General features: G+C 38.5%; 2 protein-coding genes across 8 annotated transcripts in view; one reads left to right on the top strand and one right to left on the bottom strand.

Annotated features, from left to right (window-relative positions):
• The window catches only part of PPME1 (protein phosphatase methylesterase 1), an 88,031-nt gene extending 86,816 nt beyond the window's left edge, over positions 1-1,215 (bottom strand). The window contains exon 1 of one of the 2 annotated variants that reach the window (XM_025894208.2): positions 940-1,215. In XM_025894208.2, coding sequence (XP_025749993.1) covers positions 940-1,040 — 101 coding nt within the window. In that variant the 5' untranslated portion in view covers positions 1,041-1,215. The remainder of the gene's footprint in view (positions 1-939) is intronic. The other variant, XM_025894207.2, reaches the window with a different exon arrangement.
• Positions 1,216-1,277: 62 nt separating this feature from the next.
• Positions 1,278-17,259, top strand: part of C2CD3 (C2 domain containing 3 centriole elongation regulator) — a 139,291-nt gene continuing 123,309 nt past the window's right edge. For 3 of the 6 annotated variants that reach the window (XM_073879689.1, XM_073879687.1, XM_073879691.1), the window contains exons 1-3: positions 1,278-1,426; positions 6,425-6,694; positions 9,533-9,690. In XM_073879689.1, coding sequence (XP_073735790.1) covers positions 1,357-1,426; positions 6,425-6,694; positions 9,533-9,690 — 498 coding nt within the window. In that variant the 5' untranslated portion in view covers positions 1,278-1,356. Of the gene's footprint in view, positions 1,427-1,499; positions 1,719-6,424; positions 6,695-9,532; positions 9,691-17,259 lie in introns of those variants that run through there. The other 3 variants (XM_025848372.2, XM_073879688.1, XM_073879690.1) reach the window with 2 other exon arrangements.

Raw genomic sequence — 17,259 nt, 5'->3', positions numbered from 1 at the left:
TCCTTAGCCCTGTTTTCAAGCTTTCTCAGTTCTCCCATAAGAGATCTAATCTCCTAATCATCCCCGCACTCTCTGAATCTGCCTCTTACACCTCTAGGAACTCTCTCTAGAACCTTCTGCTCCCTGAATCATGGAACACTACATCAAAAACTAATGATGTGATGTATGGTGATTAACACAATAAAATAAAATAAAATAAAATCGGCACTAGAACCTTCTGCTCCCTAGTTTTCTTTCCTTCAACCCTGCCTCAGGTGTTCTCATTTCCCTCAGCTTTTCTTCTTTTTTGTTTTTTTCTTAATCTTATTTATTTATTTGACAGAAAGTACAAGCAGGGGGAATGGTAGGGAGAGGGAGAAGCAGGCTCCCGCTGAGCTGAGAGCCCCACGTGGGGCTCGCTGGATCCCAGGACCCTGGCATCACGACCTCAGCCAAAGGCAGCCGCTTAACCGACTGAGCCACCCAGGCATCCCTCCCTCAGCTTTTCTCATATCTAGTTCTTTCAGTCTTCTTACTACTCCCAAATCTTTCCCTAATTGTTCCCCTAATTCCCCTCAACTTTTCTTTCAGTTATTCTCCATTTCCTTCAACCCTCCCCGACAGATATTCCCCGACTTTTGTCACCTCTACTACCTTTCCTCAAACCTCCTCCATCACTTCTTCTGGAGGTGCCTCCTACATCTCATAAATTATCCTCTCAGCTTTCTCAATCTGCCTCATTCCCTCCTTCCTTCAATACTATGTCCTCAAATTTCCATTGACTTGGCGCCTCCCCTAGTTCCCAAATTCGCCTTCAACACCATCTAAATGTCTCCAGGCCGCCGCCAATATTCTCTCCCATCCTTAGCTCCCCTTGCCATGACGCTCTAAACGCCCAGAGACACCATTCTCCAATGGCCGGGGCCTAGCCTCTAGGGAAAAGGGGTATGGGTCACGTACCCCATTCGCATCTTGGCTCCGCTCTGACTGCCCCCGCTGCCGGGGAGAGGTGGGCGAGAGGGCAGGCGGCCGAGGTGCATGCTCTTCTCGAGGGCCGACATGAAGGGAAGGCCTCACGTAGTCAAACAGTAGCCTAAGCTTCGTCCCACGCTAAGTGCGGCCCAGCCGGTCCCAGCTCGCTCCCCTAGCGACGCCCAGTGCCTTTGGACAGCACCCAGCTACCGGCAGCACCGCCCACCGCCCACCGGCTCCGTAAACTCCACCCCCTCTCGTCAGAGCTTCCACCGGAAGTGCGCAACAGTCCTCCATAAAGGAAGCTGGGTAACGGAGTTTACGGATCTCTCAGACCCCAAGCGGAGACCTCATTGACCCTCGCCGGAAAGACAAACCCTCCTTAAAGGCAATGCACCCTGGGCAATGAAGTCCTCAAAGGGCGTATCGCTTTGCGCTTGCGCAGCTGGAGGCGACAGCGGCCAACCTCGGAGAGGTAGTGTAGCAGAGCATTCTGGGTGTTGTAGTCTATTTGCGGGAACAAATCTTGGCGCCTTTCCTTCTCACTGCTTCTCGCAGACTGTTACAGGAAGAGCCGCTTCTTCCTGCTTCCCAGGCTGCCCGGCGGCTCCGGTTGCCGGGGAACGCAGGCGCCTTGGGAAGGGATGGCGGGAGGCTACGGCTTAGGTGCTGGAGCGGGAGTTCAGTTGGTGAAGAAGAGCTCTGGCTCGTCATGAAACAACGAAAAGGCGAGGGGCCTGTGGGCGTCCGTGGCCGCAAGAAAAGAGGTAACCTGAGCGACCAAAGATTGAGGAAAGAGTAATGAGGCGGAGTTAGGGGAGCAAGGTGTAAAGAATTCTAGGGAGACTCCCACACGCGCTTGTAAAAAAGCGGGGAGAAGGGAAGAAAGGGGGAAACAACCAAGGAATCAAAAGTTAAGAGAGAAGCCAATTGGCCGTCCAACGAATGAAAAGGAAATAGGGGCTGAAGTGGGGGGACAAAACGGGCAAATAAATGGGGCGAAGTGAGGGCTAAAAGGTACAGGCAGAACGTTTCTAAAGAAAGGGAATAAAAAATACTAGGAATTTTTTAACTTTTTAAAGTGAGATATAATTGACATATAACGTTGTCTTAGCTTTAGGTTGTACAACATGATTGGATATTCGTATATATTGCGAAATGATCACCGCAGTAAGTCTAGTTAGCATCCATCACCGTACAATTACTAAAAATATTTTTTGTTGTCATGAAAAAAAATTTTTTTAAGATTTTTATTTATTTATTTGATAGAGAGCGAGAGAGGTAACACAAGCAGGGAGAGTGGGAGAGGGGGAAGCAGGCTTCCCACAGAGCAGGGAGCCCGATGCAGGGCTCGATCCCAGGACCGTGGGATCATCCTGAGCGGAAGGCAGACGCCCAACAACTGAGCCACCCAGGCGCCCTGTCATGAAAAATTTTAAGATGTACTCTTTTAGCAACTTTCCCAAATATATAATAAGTACATTATTAACTATAGTCACTGTGATGTACGTTACATCCCCATGACTTAGGAGTTTGTTATTTTTTTTTAAGATTATTTATTTATTTACCAGGGAGAGAGAGGGAGAGAGAGCGAGAGTACAAGCAGGGGGGCGGCAGGCAGAGGGAGAAGCAGAATCCCCGCAGAGCAAGGAGCCCGATGCGGGACTTGATCCCAGGATCCTGGGATCACCACCGGAGCCGAAGGCAGACGCTTAACCGACTGAGCCACCCAGGCGTCCCAGGAGTGTTTTTGATAACAAAGTTAAATGTGTGTTTGTGTGTGGGAAGGTATACCTTTGGAGTTCCACATGGACTGGAAGACACATAAATTGGAGAGGTGGTATGTCAATAATTCTAATAGGCAAGGATCATGTTTTATACGTTACTGAATCCTTAAGAACAAGCACAAAGCAGGAGTTGGTAGATGTTGGCTGAATGAGTCAAACATAAGACAATCATGAAGCGTGAAGTTGGGAAAGATAGTTGTGGAGGAGAGAGGAAGAAAGAGTGGGGAGTGACAAGGTGTGGTAGTGTTGGAGTGGGGGTGAAGGCATGAGAATCTCTGAAGGATTTGAGAGGATGAAAGAGTGTGTAGCAAGAGGACCTTATCAGGATAGTAGGCTTAAGAAGAAACATGCTCACCAGAAGAGCAGGGAAATGTTAGCTGCAGAGAGAACAGTTGCCCTAGTAACCCAGGACAGATCAGGAAACTGGAAATTGAATCTTTATAGGGCTGCCTCCAAAACAACAAACAAACTTTGTGTGACTTTGCCTTTTTACGTTATAGGTAAAGTAGTATTAGGAACAGTGATAGTACATTAGGCCACTGGCTTGAGACTGAATCTACAGTCTGGAAATGAATCTTATCCAAGCTGTTTAAAGATAACCAAGGCAGTTCTGAGGCAGCACCTTTCCTGCCAGGAATGATGGGAGGATATGAAATAGAAGCATGGGTATATTCAATGCTGGTGCTCCCTATGCCAAACCAGTCAAGCATATTTGGGTGATAGGAGGAAAATAAAAATAAAAATAACTTAAGAATGTCCTTGCTGTACCATGTGTGTATATATATACAATAATGCTCATATACACACTTGTGTATTATTTTTATATTGAAACTAGTTATCCAGAAAGATTATGGTTTGTCATCTTGAACCATAGAGAGCAGAGATGTTCGCTTTAGAAATCCAAAGACTGACTTATATAGATCTCCTGATCTGATATACTTCAGTATATTTTCTTCTTGTTAGGCGTGACCACTCTCCAAGGGAAAAGTAAGAGGAATAGAAAGGTGTGTGTAATATGGGAATGGTTTCTTTTTTTTTTTTAATTCCAGTATAGCTAACATACAGTGTTAAATTAGTTTCAGTTGTGCAATATGGTGATTCAACAATTCTATGCATTACTCATTGCTCATCATAAGTTTACTCTTTTCCTCATCACCTATTTCACCCATCCCCCCACCTCTCCTCTGGTAACCATCATTTTGTTTTCCATAGTTAAGAGTCAGTTTCTTGGTTTGTCTCTCTTTTTTTCCTCCTTTGTTCATTTGTTTCTTAAATTCCACATGAGTGAAATCATATGGTATTTGTCTTTCTCTGATTTATTTTGCTTAGCATTTTACGTCTAGCTCCATCCATATCGTTGCAAATGGCAAGAGTTCATTCTTTTTTATGGGTGAATATTTATATTCATATACAGTTTCTTTTTTTTTTAAGATTTTATTATTTATTTGACAGAGACACAGCGAGAGAGGGAACACAAGCAGGGGGAGTGGGAGAGGGAGAAACAGGCTTCCCGCTGAGCAGGGAGCCTGATGCAGGGTTCGATCCCAGGACCCTGGGATCATGACCTGAACCAAAGGCAGACACTTAACGACTGAGCCATCCAGGCGTCCCTCATATGTAGTTTCTTAAATCTCCTCTAAGTCATGATTAGGAGATAACTATGAATGGAAGACAGTCAAGGTCATTAAAGGAAAGTTTTACATAAAGTCATGATTAAATGCCTTGTTTATATTTATTATCTGTCTGAAATCCAATAAATATTATAAAAGCCAGTAAATATTCTAAGCCCAATACTGTACTAAAAAATAGTGGCAGAATCTGAAGATGATAGTGTCTGTCTTCATTGACTGAATGATGTTGGCAGGAAAGAAACTCCACAGTTCAAGGTGGTCTTAATTGAAATGCTAAGTTGTATGGTATAGACTTAATCTTTTGAGCATTGAGTGAAGGGAGTCATTGCTGTTTCATGTTTAGTAATGGTTTTAAAGTAAGAGAGGTAGAGATAACATATCTTAAAACCTGGATATTGCAATAATAAAAAACAACACTACTTGGAAGAAAAATTTCAGCTACTTTTGAGATTTTAAAAACCTGTGTACTGTATCCACATGCTCCTATTTTTGAAATGGTATCTTTTTTAATTGAAGTATAGTTGACATACAATGTTAGTTTCAGGTGTAGAACATAGTGAGTCCACAGATCTATATGTTATACTATGCTCACCACAAGTGTAGCTACCATCTGTCCCCATACATTATTACAATACCATTGACTATATTCCTTATGCTGTACCTTTTATCCCCATGACTTATTCATTCCATAATTGGAAGCCAGTATCTCCCATTCCCCTTCATCTATTTTGCCCATCCTCCCACTCCTCTCCCCTCTGGTAACCATCAGTTTTTACTTGTATTTATGGGTCTGTTTCTGCCTTTTGTTCGTTTAGGTTCCACATGTAAGTGAACTCATATAGTATTTGCCTTTCTCAGTCTGACTTATTTCATTTAGCATAATACCCTCTAGGTCCATCCATGTTGTTTGAAAGGCAAGATGTCATTCTTTTTTTATGGCTGAGTAATATCCCATTGTGTACATACACCACATCTCCTTTATCCATTTATCTATCAGTGGATACTTGGGTTACTTCCATATCTTGGCTACTGTAAATAATGCTGCAATAAACATAGGGGTGCATATATCCTTTCTAATTAGTGGTTTTTTTTGTTTGTTGGGTAAATACCCACTAGTAGAAATTACTGGATCGGGGCGCCTGGGTGGCTCAGTCATTGAGAGTTTGCCTTCGGCGCAGGTCGTGATCCCAGGGTCCTGGGATCGAGCCCCACATCAGGCTTCCTGCTCTGCGGGAGGCCTGCTTCTCCCTCTCCCACTCCCCCTGCTTGTGTTCCCTCTCTGGCTGTGTCTCTCTGTCAAATAAATAAATAAAATCTTTAAGAAAAAAAAAATTACTGGATCATATGGTAGTTCTATTTTTAATGTTTTAAGGAACATTCATTCTGTTTTCCAGTAGCTACACCAATTTACATTCCCACCAATGGTGCATGAGGGTTCTTTTTTCTCCACATCCTTGCCAACACTTGTAGTTTCTTGTCTTTTTGATTCTAAGCATTCTGACAGTGTAAGGTGATATCTCATTGTGGTTTTGATGTGCATGAAATGATATCTTTCAATTAAAGAGGAGTTTGTTTTAGCATGTCTTAAGTTGGTATTATGTTCTTTACTTAGAATAACCTGAATCACACTCTGAATACTAATTAGTTATCAAGGTGGCTTCAGTGACCAGGTAGGTTATTCTATGGTCTGGTTTGCCATTTACTTCTCATGTATTAAAATACATAGGATAGGGGCACCTGGGTGGCTCAGTTGTTAAGCGTCTGCCTTCGGCTCAGGTCATGATCTCAGGGTCCTGGGATCGAGCCCCGCATAGGGCTCCCTGCTCAGCAGGAAGCCTGCTTCTCCTTCTCCCACTCCCCCTGCTTGTGTTCCCTCTCTCTCTGTCTCTCTCTCTGTCAAATGAATAAATAAAATCTTTAAAAATAAAATAAATACATAGGATAAACATTCTCTCTCTTTAATAGAGACTAAAATGTGCATTCTCATTCAAAAAGCAGGTTACGTTTCTATATTTAGTCTAAAGTTTGATTTAGTGTTTTTGGATTCCTCCACAGGTTTGAGTGACATTTCTCCATCTACAAGCCTACCACCACTGGTTGAAGGCCAGCTACGCTGCTTTCTGAAACTTACTGTCAATAAGGTCATATGGAAGATTGCAAAGCCTCCCACTTGTGTACTTGTCCGAGTGAGATGGTGGGGAGAAACATCAGATGGAACCCTATTTTGTCCTAGGGACACACTGCAGACTGAACCAAAAGCTGTGAGAACGACTACACGTTATGCTGTTCGCTGTGGTCCAAAGCAGTTTACCTCTTATCTAACTGGTATGTTTTTGTCTTATCATTTTACCTCCAGGCCTAATAAACATGTATGTTGTTAGCAGTAGGTGTTATTGTGTACATAGTATCTATGGCTTTGTTAATTACTGAGTGAAAGAAGTTTTATAATAGCTCTTTATTGAGAGTATACTGTGTGCCAGCAGTTGATAATATATTATTTCTAATCCTTAATAATCCTGCAAGAAAGACATTTTCTCTGTTTTATAGGCAATGAAACTGAGGTTCAGAGATGAAATGAATACTCTTTAAGGTTATAGTTGATAAATGGCAAAAGTAGGATTTGAACCAATTTATGTCAGCCACCAAAACTCATACACTTTGACCACACCATGCTTCTTTAAGTAATAACTGTAGTGTCTGCTCTGGGACTTATATTATGCTCAAGGAAAGAGTTTATATATACATATATGTGTGTGTGTGTGTGTATGTGTGTATAAAATATATATGTAAAAATAAAAGTTTATATAAAAGTATGTATTAGAATTTATATATATAATATATAATGTATAATATGCAATTTATATATATATAAATTTATATATGTAATGTGTGTATATATATATTACATGTAGTATTTATGTTTATAAATTTTACTAATAATGCAAGATAACACATGCTAAATGAGTGGGTTAGTGAATTAATAATATAGGTTTTCAGAGCAGGGAAGGATCCCTTTACAGGAAACCAGAAGCCAAGACTTCTTCATTTCTGTTCAAGGAAAGCATTCTAAATGTACTGTATTTCTCTATTCGGGTCAGGTTTTCACATAAACACATTTTGGATGGTGTGGTTATTTATCAAATCAATCCAGTTCAAGTCATTAAAAATTACGTATCATGTAAACATTGTTGGTCTAAGAATATTAGAGAGTCAGAGTTGAAATAAGGGTTAAACTGTCCTTAAGAAGCTTATCTTGTATCAAAATTTTGAAAACCTCAAGATACAAAGAACAAAGAATTCAGTCACTCAAAAGATATATTGAGCACTTAGCATGTGGTAGTCATTGTGCTATAGACACTGTGGGGAACTATAAAAATGAATCAACTTAATCAGAATGGTATCTAATTCTAACTAAATTCACAGAGAAGTTTAATTATAATACTAGGTAGGAAGTGACAAGTACTATTATAGGATACCCATAGATACTCTGGATACTATAAACCTAATTTAACAAATGAAGAGTAAATAAAAATTCTTTGGTAAGAGAGACGATATCTATTAATATGATAATCAACAGATCACAGACATTTATTTGAGCATCCTGTGGTATAATAAAGAATGCATTTGAACTTGAGATTGGTGTTATCAGCTGCAGGATTTGGGGAAAGTCCCTTTCCATTTCTGACTCCCCTTTTTTTCCCTCATCTGTAAAATGGGATTAGATTGCTGCCCTTTCACCTTTCTTTTTCATGAAGAAGCAGCCTGGTTGAATGAGAAGAACATGGGCTTTGAAGTCAGTCTGGAATTGGAACTCTGGCTTCAGGATTGGATGGCTGTGTGCTGCTGAGATGTTCCTTAAGATCTTGGAGCCTCAGGGTCTTATTAGCTAAATGGGGATAATAGCACTACTGGCAGGAATTATTGAGAAGATTAAATGAAAAAAGTTGTGGAAGTGATTGATCCACTACTTGGCGCATTGTAGGTGTGAGTCTTATAAAAATATAAAGTCTTGGGCACTGTGGGAATACAGAAAGTGTAGATGTAGTCTCTGATCAAAAGGAACTTACAGATTAGTTGAAAAAAACAAAACTGGTATGTATGAAAGAGTAGTAAGCAGTGCCAGACAGTAAGTAATTAAATGTCTGATTACTTGGCACATATAGTAAGTACCATATGAATATTCCAGGAAGTTATTAAGAGCTAAGTTTATCATAAGTTCTTAGGAAACCAGAATCCTACTTCCTGTTGTGCACTTATTGGCTGCTTGAATTTGAGCAAGCCATTTCATCTTCCTGGGACTTTATTTTCCCATTATTAAATTGAAGGGGTTAACCACCAAATGGGTCAATATTCAAATTTTATGAATCTAGTTAGGAAAGAAGCTTTGTAGAAGGTAGGATTTGAATAGGAGATGGATGAGGTGAACCTTATAAGTGAGGCCCAGCTGTGGACACGAGTATGATGTGTTTATTAGAACATGAAGACACAAGAGATCAAACATAAATTTACAAAATAGGCTGTAACTGAAAACTTGGAAAAAGTATAACTATTTCTTAAGATATGTGGTAGATATTTGGTTTATTATTCTTTTATGTACTCTTTTGTATGCATGTTTCATTTGAAAGAAAATAAAGTCCATTGTTCTGGAAACCATGAGGAAGCAGCCAGTGACCAACCTGGCAAAGCCAACACTGGGCCCCAGTCCTAAGTAATCCACCACCAGGCTTTAGGAGATGCTAAGCTATTAGAGCCCTTCCCGTCCCTGTAGACGAGGCAGGCTGTAGCAAGCAGAAGCAGTTGGGTTCTTTTATATCAAAACAGCAAAACACTGAAAAAGAAGTTGAGAGAACCCCACTCTTTAATAACCAAGCCACACACAAGCCTTCCTAACACCCTGTAATCATTGCTAATTACATCAATGAATTTTTTTTTCTCTGTGCGTTTGTCATTCTTCTCTAAAACTTTATTTTTCTTTTGATCATGGGTTCACTCTTCCCCAGCCCCAGGCTCTTATGGTAGGTGCATGTTTTATTTGAAAATAAAATTTTTTTTTAAGTAAAGTTTTTTGATGTATACCCCTCTGCCCATTCCCCCCCCAAAAAAAAAGAAAAAAAAGAAAGTAAATGAAAAATATCTGTGTATGTTGTAATTATTTCTGATTAGATATGGCTGTGCTGGTGCTGGAAGTAATCACCAAACTTGATCATCTTCCAATTGGTAGAGTTCAGATCAGTGGACTAGCCCAGCTTTCTCCAACTCATCACATCAATGGATTTTTTACCATTGTTTCACCAACATCCAAGAAACTTGGAGAACTCCAGGTAAAAATATTTTAATTCTTTTCTGCATAGAATAAAACTTTTTCAGCACAAGTAGTTGAGTCTGTAGAATGGATAGGTACATGACTCCCATATATCATGCTAATTCCCACTTTGTGCCTTTATTCATGTTTTTACCCAGAGACTATAATGTATCTTACTTATTCAAATCCTCTTAGTGCTTTACTGCTCATCTCAAGTGCCAAAAGTCTTTCACAGCTCCTACTGCATTCATCTTCTCTGTACTCTTTATTAAATTTCTACCATTGATTATATAACCGTTGTTCAGTTATAATCCTACACAATCTCTAAAATTATGTACTAGTAGTCTCCCTTTAATTTCCCTTTTTAGTTTCTAGATTCCCAGGGAGGCAGGACAGTGTTTTCTACTTTCTGTGTTTTTCCCACAGCTCCTAACATAGTGCCAAGCAGTAATTGCTTGTTTGACTCATGTGAATGGTATCTTTGGTTCATTCATTGATTCAGCCTTCCTGGTTTTTTTTGATACATTATCATGTGCCACTAAGGATACAGAGATAAGAGACGATCTTTTCATGTAGTTTTCTAAAGTCAATGTAGGAGGACATAGAAGAATAACAGGTAGAATGCAGCATGATAGGTGTTATGCTAGGTCTATGTACAGGATGGTGGGAAAGAACATTGAAGGGTCTTTTCTGAGGGACACTCTTTGAGAGTGCTTTCTAGACAGTTCTGAGTATTCAGATCGCTTAGAAATTTCATGAGTTTTATACTTTGTCAAATATACTCTAAAATACAGAAATTTAAACAGGTACATAAGAAAATATACAGCATTACCAGATGTAATAACCTCTTATAAAACTACAAGCGCAGGAATGGCTGGCTCAGTCAGAAGAGCGTGTAACTCTTGATCTCGGGTTCCTGAGTTGGAGCCCCACCATTGAGTATAGAGATTACTTAGAAAGGAAAAAAACTATGAGCACATAATCGCATTGGTGGAACAGAATAGAGTCCAGAAATAATTCTGAGTGAAAGAACGTAACATTTTCTTTATTGTAATTATCGTATTTACATATACATCAAATTTAAAAAGTGATACCTTATGCGGGTAACTTCATGGTGAAGTGAGTCTGGTTTACTCCTGTTTTTCTGATGATACGAATTTGCATTAGATCTGCAAAACAGTTTGGCATTCTGTTTCAAGAGCTATAAAATTACCATATACCATTTACCTCAGTAATTCTACTCTTAGGAACTTATCTTAAGGAAATACCGTAAAAAGAGAGGGAAGCTATATGCCTAGGTCTGGTTATGGAAATACACTTTATTTATTTATTTTAAAGATTTTATTTATTCATTTGAGACACAGAGATAGAGAGCATGAGCAGGGAGAGAGGGAGAGGGAGAAGCAGGCTCCCCACTGAGCCGGGAGCCCGATGTGGGGCTCGATCCCAGGATGCTGGGATCATGACCTGAGCCAAAGGCAGACACTTAACCATCTGAGGCACCCAGGCGCCCCTGGAAATACACTTTTAATATTGAAAAATGAAAATAAGTTATTCAACAATATTAAAATTATAGTCTATTAGTGGAATATTTTGTTTCCATAAAAACAAAATTACATAGTTATGATTGTGTAGCTGCATGGAAAAATAGATTTTGGATTGATGACAAAAGAGAATTAAAATTAAATACATAATCAATGATTGGGAAAAAATAAGGAAAATTGAAAACAGAAAAAATAAGGAAAATTGAAAATTGAAAAACATTTTTTCCTATTTTTAAAATTGACATATAATTCATGTGTCATAAAATTCACCCTTTTAAGGTATACAATTCACTGGTTCTTAATATGTTTACAGGATTTTATAACCATCACTACTATTCCAGAGCATTTTATTACCCCAAAAAGGAGTACTGTGCCTATTAGCGGTCATTCCCCTTTTCACCCTTCCCCAGTCCCTGGCAACCACGAATTTAACTTCAGTCTCTATATATTTGCATATTCTGGATAGTTCATATAAATGAAATAATATATTATGTAGCCTTTTGTAACTGACTTCTTTCACATAGCATAATGTTTTCAAGGTTCATCTTTGTTATGGCATGTTTCAGTACTTCATTCCTTATTATGGCTGGATAATATGCCCCTATATGGATAGACCACATGTTGATCCATTCTTCAGTTGATAGACATTTGGATTATTTCCACTTGACTACTATGAATAATGGCAGCTTCTGTGAACATTCATGTACAAATTTTTTTGTGAACACATTTTCATTTCTCTTGGTATATACCTAGGAATAGAATTACAGTCATAGGGTAAGTATGTTTAAGGAATTGCCAGACTGTTTTCTAAAGTGGCTGTATCATTTTTTTTTCCATATTTAAATGTCGGTTGATAAAATAATACTGGTGTGTTGGAAAATTGTATAGAGCATTGGAGGCAGAAGTCAGATTTTAAAAGATTATGGAATAAGGAAATAAGTAGTAATTAGAGATTTCTATTTCCCAAGTAAGTGTCAGTGAAGGGAGGGAGAGGTGGTGTGATCTAATGGAAGTAGCACTAGAGTTCGGACATGGACAAACAGTTACGGACAGTGGAGAAACCAGAACAGAAATGGTTACAAAACAATTCTGATGTTCACTTGTTCTCTCTGAGCTTCCATATCCTATTTTGTAAAAAAACATAGTAAAACTACCTTGCAGTGTTGTTGCAGGGATTAAATGAGATGAAAAAATATGGAAACACTTAACATCTTAACATCGTGTTTAGGCATGTGATGGTGACAAGCCAAATTTACTTGAATTTGAGAGGACATGACTGATAGTGGGTAGTAGAATTCAGAGTTTTTTGGTACTATTTTAGAGCAGGGGTTGACACACTTTGCCTGGAGCTCCATATCTGGTGTTCTAACTAAACGTGGTTTTTCCATTTTTAAAAGGTCATTTATTTATTTTTAAGATTTTATTTATTTGAGAGAGAGAGGGAGCACATGCGGGCATGGGCAGGGGGAGCGGCAGAGGGAGAGAAAAAAGCAGACTCCTCGCTGAGCAGGGGGCCCTACTCAGGGCTCAATCCCAGGACCCCAAGATCATGACCTGAGCCAAAGGCAGATGCCTAACCGACTGAGCCACCCAGGTGCCCCTTAAAAGGTCATTTAAAGAAGAAGATAAATATGCCATAAATAATCATTCTCTGCCCCTTTACAGAGTAAGTTTGCTGACCCCTTTTTAGAATATAAGAGACCTGATTTATTTGTAGACCAAAAAGAAGCAAGTGAAGAAAGAAATTGAAAATAAGAGGATAATTGAGCCAGTAAGATCATGAAGAGAATTAAATAGGAATGAGTTTCTACCATGAACACAATTGCTAGGGTTACATACATTGGGATGGAGGAATTTTAACCAAGGCAAAGAGGAGGAACATTTTGAGACAGACAAAATTGAAGGGGTTCATTTGATCATTTTCTTATCAACATTTATTGTATGTCAATCTACCATATGTTAGGCACTATACATTTTATTTCACTTAACTTTTTTTTTGTTTTTCTTAATTAGAGATATGTAAAACAATATCTTCTATATATAAGATATATAAATAACCATGTAGTGAACACCCATTGTCTCCTCACCCAGGCAAAGAGGTATTAAAAGAGTAAGTAAAAGAAGCCAATTTTAGAGATTCATCCATACTATTTTGTGTATCAGTAGTTCCCTTTTGCAGAGGTGTGTTCCACTGTGTGGATATTCCACGATTTTTTACCTATATGCCAGTTGGTGGACATTTGGTTGTTTGTTTTTTTTGTTGTTTTTTGTTTGTTTTTTTTGTTTTTTACCATTTTTTTGCTTCTTATGAATAAAGAACTGTGTAGACATGTGTTTTTATTTTCTTGGGAAAATACCAAGAATGGAATTGCTGAGTCGTGTTCAACTTAAGAAACAACCAAACCATTTTCATATTGGTTATATAACTTTACATTTCCATCAGTAGTATATAAACATTTTCCACATATTTTCAGCACTTGGTTTGGGTAGTCTTTTCAATTTTTGTTATTCTAGTGAGAATGTACTGATATCTCACTGAGGTTTTAGTTTTCGTTTCTTGGTGATCAATATGTTGAGTGTTTTTTCATAGGCTTTTGAGCCATTCTTTTATTTTCTTCAGGGATTCACTCCCAGGCAAATCTGACTCACCACCTATATTTGTAGATAGTGTTATTGGAACATAGCCATACTTACTCATTTCGGTGTGGTTTACGGCAGCTTTCATGCTGCAACAACAAAGTTAAGTACAATAGTCCCCCCTTGCCCTCGGTTTCTCTTTTGGTGGTTTCAGTGCAGTCAGGAAGCAGCTGATCCTCCTAACTTATCCTCATAAGATCAATAGTAGCCTATCGCTATGTCACAATGCTTATGTCATTCACTGCACTGAATCTCATCACATAGGCATTTTATCATCTTATCACTGGAAGAAGGGTGAGTACAATATAAGATATCTTGAGAAACCACATTCACATAATTTATTTTATTATTATTGTTAATCTCTTACTATGCCTGATTTATAAATTGAATTTTGTCATAGTTATGTATGTATAGAAAAAAACATAGTGTATATATAGGATTCAGTACTACCTGCAGTTTCAGGCATCCACTGGGGGTCTTGGAATGTATCCCTTGTGGATAAGGGGGGGGACTACTATAATTATGACAGAGACTATGGCATGCAAAGCCTAAAATATTGCATCTCTGGCTCCTTCATAGGAAAGGAAAAGTAATCGGTGCATCTCATGGTTCGGCTTTAAACAGAATACATGCTCATATAGAAATTTTGGTTCGATCTATAATCAGTGTTTATAGTATAACCAGATGGGCAGCTTGGGAGATAAGGAGGTAGAAGGATGTGGGATTGAGCTAAATTTTTATCTTCCATATTAGGAAGTCAAAAGATACTGCCTGAAAACTGAGGGGGTGATCAAGATGTGACATAAATATAAGCACATTATTTGGAACTATAGAGGTAAATACCATAAGAATCAGGGGCAGGAGTTGAAAGTAGTTGCCTCTGAGAAAAGAAGAATATGGGTGTCTATGTGAGGGATTTGTTTTTGTAATAGAACTGTTTGACTCTTTAAATTATATGACTGTAAAATGTTAATTTAAAAATAACTTTTGGCTAGGTGCCTGGGTGGCTCAGTTGGTTAAGCGACTGTCTTTGGCTCAGGTCATGATCCTGGAGTCCCGGGATCGAGTCCCGCATCGCGCTCCCTGCTCAGCGGGGAGTCTGCTTCTCCCTCTCCCGCTCCCCCCTTTTGTGCTCTCTCTCTCTCTCTCAAATAAAAATCTTTAAAAAAAAATAACTTTTGGGGTGCCTGGGTAGCTCAGTTGGTTAAGCATCAAACTCTTGATTTTGGCTTAGGTCATGATCTCAGGGTTGCGGGATTGAGCCCTGCATCCGGCTCCACACTCAGTGGGGAGTCTGCTTCTTTCCCTCTCCCTCTGCCCTTCCCTGAGCTCACTTTTTCTCTTTCTCTCTCTAAAATAAATAAATCTTTTTTAAAAAATAAAAATAACTTTTAAAAAAGAGTATGTAGTGAGTGATGGAGTTCTTGTCATATCGCTGCTTTGCTGTCCCCCAAAACAGTCATGAATTCACTAAATATGGAATCCCTCTTGTCAAGTGGTAAGTAAAGCCAATGGGCAACTCATAGACTGGAAGATGAATAGAGGTGGCTTTAGATTGTTGCTGTGAAGAAGATTAGGTTTAGTCAGATCTCAAGAAGACAGATGCATAGTTGCTAAGAAACTGAGATTATGGAGTTAGAACAGTTTTAAATAATAACAAAGCCAAACTGGCTGGAGGGTGCTCAAAGTAGTTTGACAATAAAAATCATTAGAACCAAGCTGTTGGAGTGAGGAAGCTTTTCGAGTATTCCATTACTGGTATAGGTCAGATGTTGAAGCTAACAAATGAGTCAAACAGGCTGACTGTAAGAAAAATCAACTGCCAAAAATAATAATAAAACTTTAAAAAAATACCAAACTTGGGGTGCCTGCCTGGCTCTTTTGGAAGAGCATGCAACTATTGATCTCAGGGTCATGAGTTTGAGCCCCATGTTGGGTGTAGAGATTACTAAAAAAAATAAACACTAAACTTTATTATATGAGCGTGTAACATAATATATACATACGATTATTTTATATTGAAATTGGAAAAAACCTTAATTATAAACTCTTTGCTTTTGAAATAAATTCCTTTGATTTGGCTAAAAACTTGATACTTCTCTACCAAGTTATCAGTACCAGACGTTTTATATTTGATGGGCATTCATTTTCTTAAACCATTTAAGAATAAAATTTAGCTTTTATTCAGTTTCATAACAAAATAACTGTTCACAAACATGGCTGCCTTTATTTCCAAACAAAGGCCGTATCTTGGCACAGTAGTTTTTGAAGTTGGATTTTATTTCTTAGATATTCTTAAATTTAAGATACTTGAGCATATTTAAGCTTAAATATTGTACTACACTGCATTAACTTCCATGTTACACTTTCAGTATAAATTGAGAAAGGCAAATTGAACAGTGTTGGTTTTTATAACATTTGAAATCAAAAAAGTCTTTGGGGATGTTCGTCTTCAGCTCTACAGTTTTAGAAATGTATTTCATACCATCACTTTGATATCTGGAAATCCTATTTCAGCATAAAAAATATCGAAAAGTAGGATAGATGGTTCTTTGCCAAATAAATTTTCCAAATATACAGTCATAAAGGAATGAATAAATTGAAGCTCATATTACATGATTCCTTGTGAATGCACTTGCAGATAAGTAATTGAATAGTTTATATAGCCTATAATGTCAATTAAAATAGTCCTGTATTTAATAGTCCTGTATTTGGGTGCCTGGGTGGCTCAGTTGGTTAAGCGACTGCCTTCAGCTCAGGTCATGATCCTGGAGTTGGGGATCGAGTCCCGCATCGGGCTCCCTGCTCGGCGGGGAGTCTGCTTCTCCCTCTGACCCTCCCCTGTCTCATGTGCCCTCTCTCTCATTCTCTCTCTCTTTCAAATAAATAAATAAATAAATAAATCTTTAAAAAAAATAATAAAATAAAATAAAATAGTCCTGTATTTGATCAGTACTTGATGGTGATCTGAGGCTGGGATTTCTTCTTCGAAAACATAAACTAGGTGACTTCTTTTAACTCAAGCAAAAACATTTAACACCACACACAGCTTCATTCCCCCTAGTATTCATGTAGTAATAACAGGTTGTAATACTGCTTATCCAGTTTACCAAGCAAAACGTTGACTACAGGAGTTTAATTAATTTATATGTTAATTATATATATTTGTGTTGTTTGATTTTTAGCTTTTTAGATGAAGTAAGCAGGACTGAGTATGTTTATGGTTCTTTGTCTTGGCAAAATGTTGCTACTTTGAATTTAAATTTTGAAGCAAGTCTATTGTCAACAAAAAGACATCATTCCTTGTTATCAGTCTTTTTTTAAAGATTTTATTTATTTATTTGAGAGAGAGAGTGAGCGAGAGAACACATGAGCAGGGGCAGAGGGAGAGGTAGAAGCAGACTCCC

Source organism: Callorhinus ursinus, unplaced genomic scaffold, assembly GCF_003265705.2.
Source record: "Callorhinus ursinus isolate GAN/ISIS: 27379988/994484 unplaced genomic scaffold, GSC_fseal_2.0 scaffold35, whole genome shotgun sequence".
Classification (NCBI taxonomy): Eukaryota; Metazoa; Chordata; class Mammalia; order Carnivora; family Otariidae; genus Callorhinus; species Callorhinus ursinus.
Note: the sequence above shows the minus strand (reverse complement) of the source record. Positions and strands in the feature narration are given on the sequence as shown.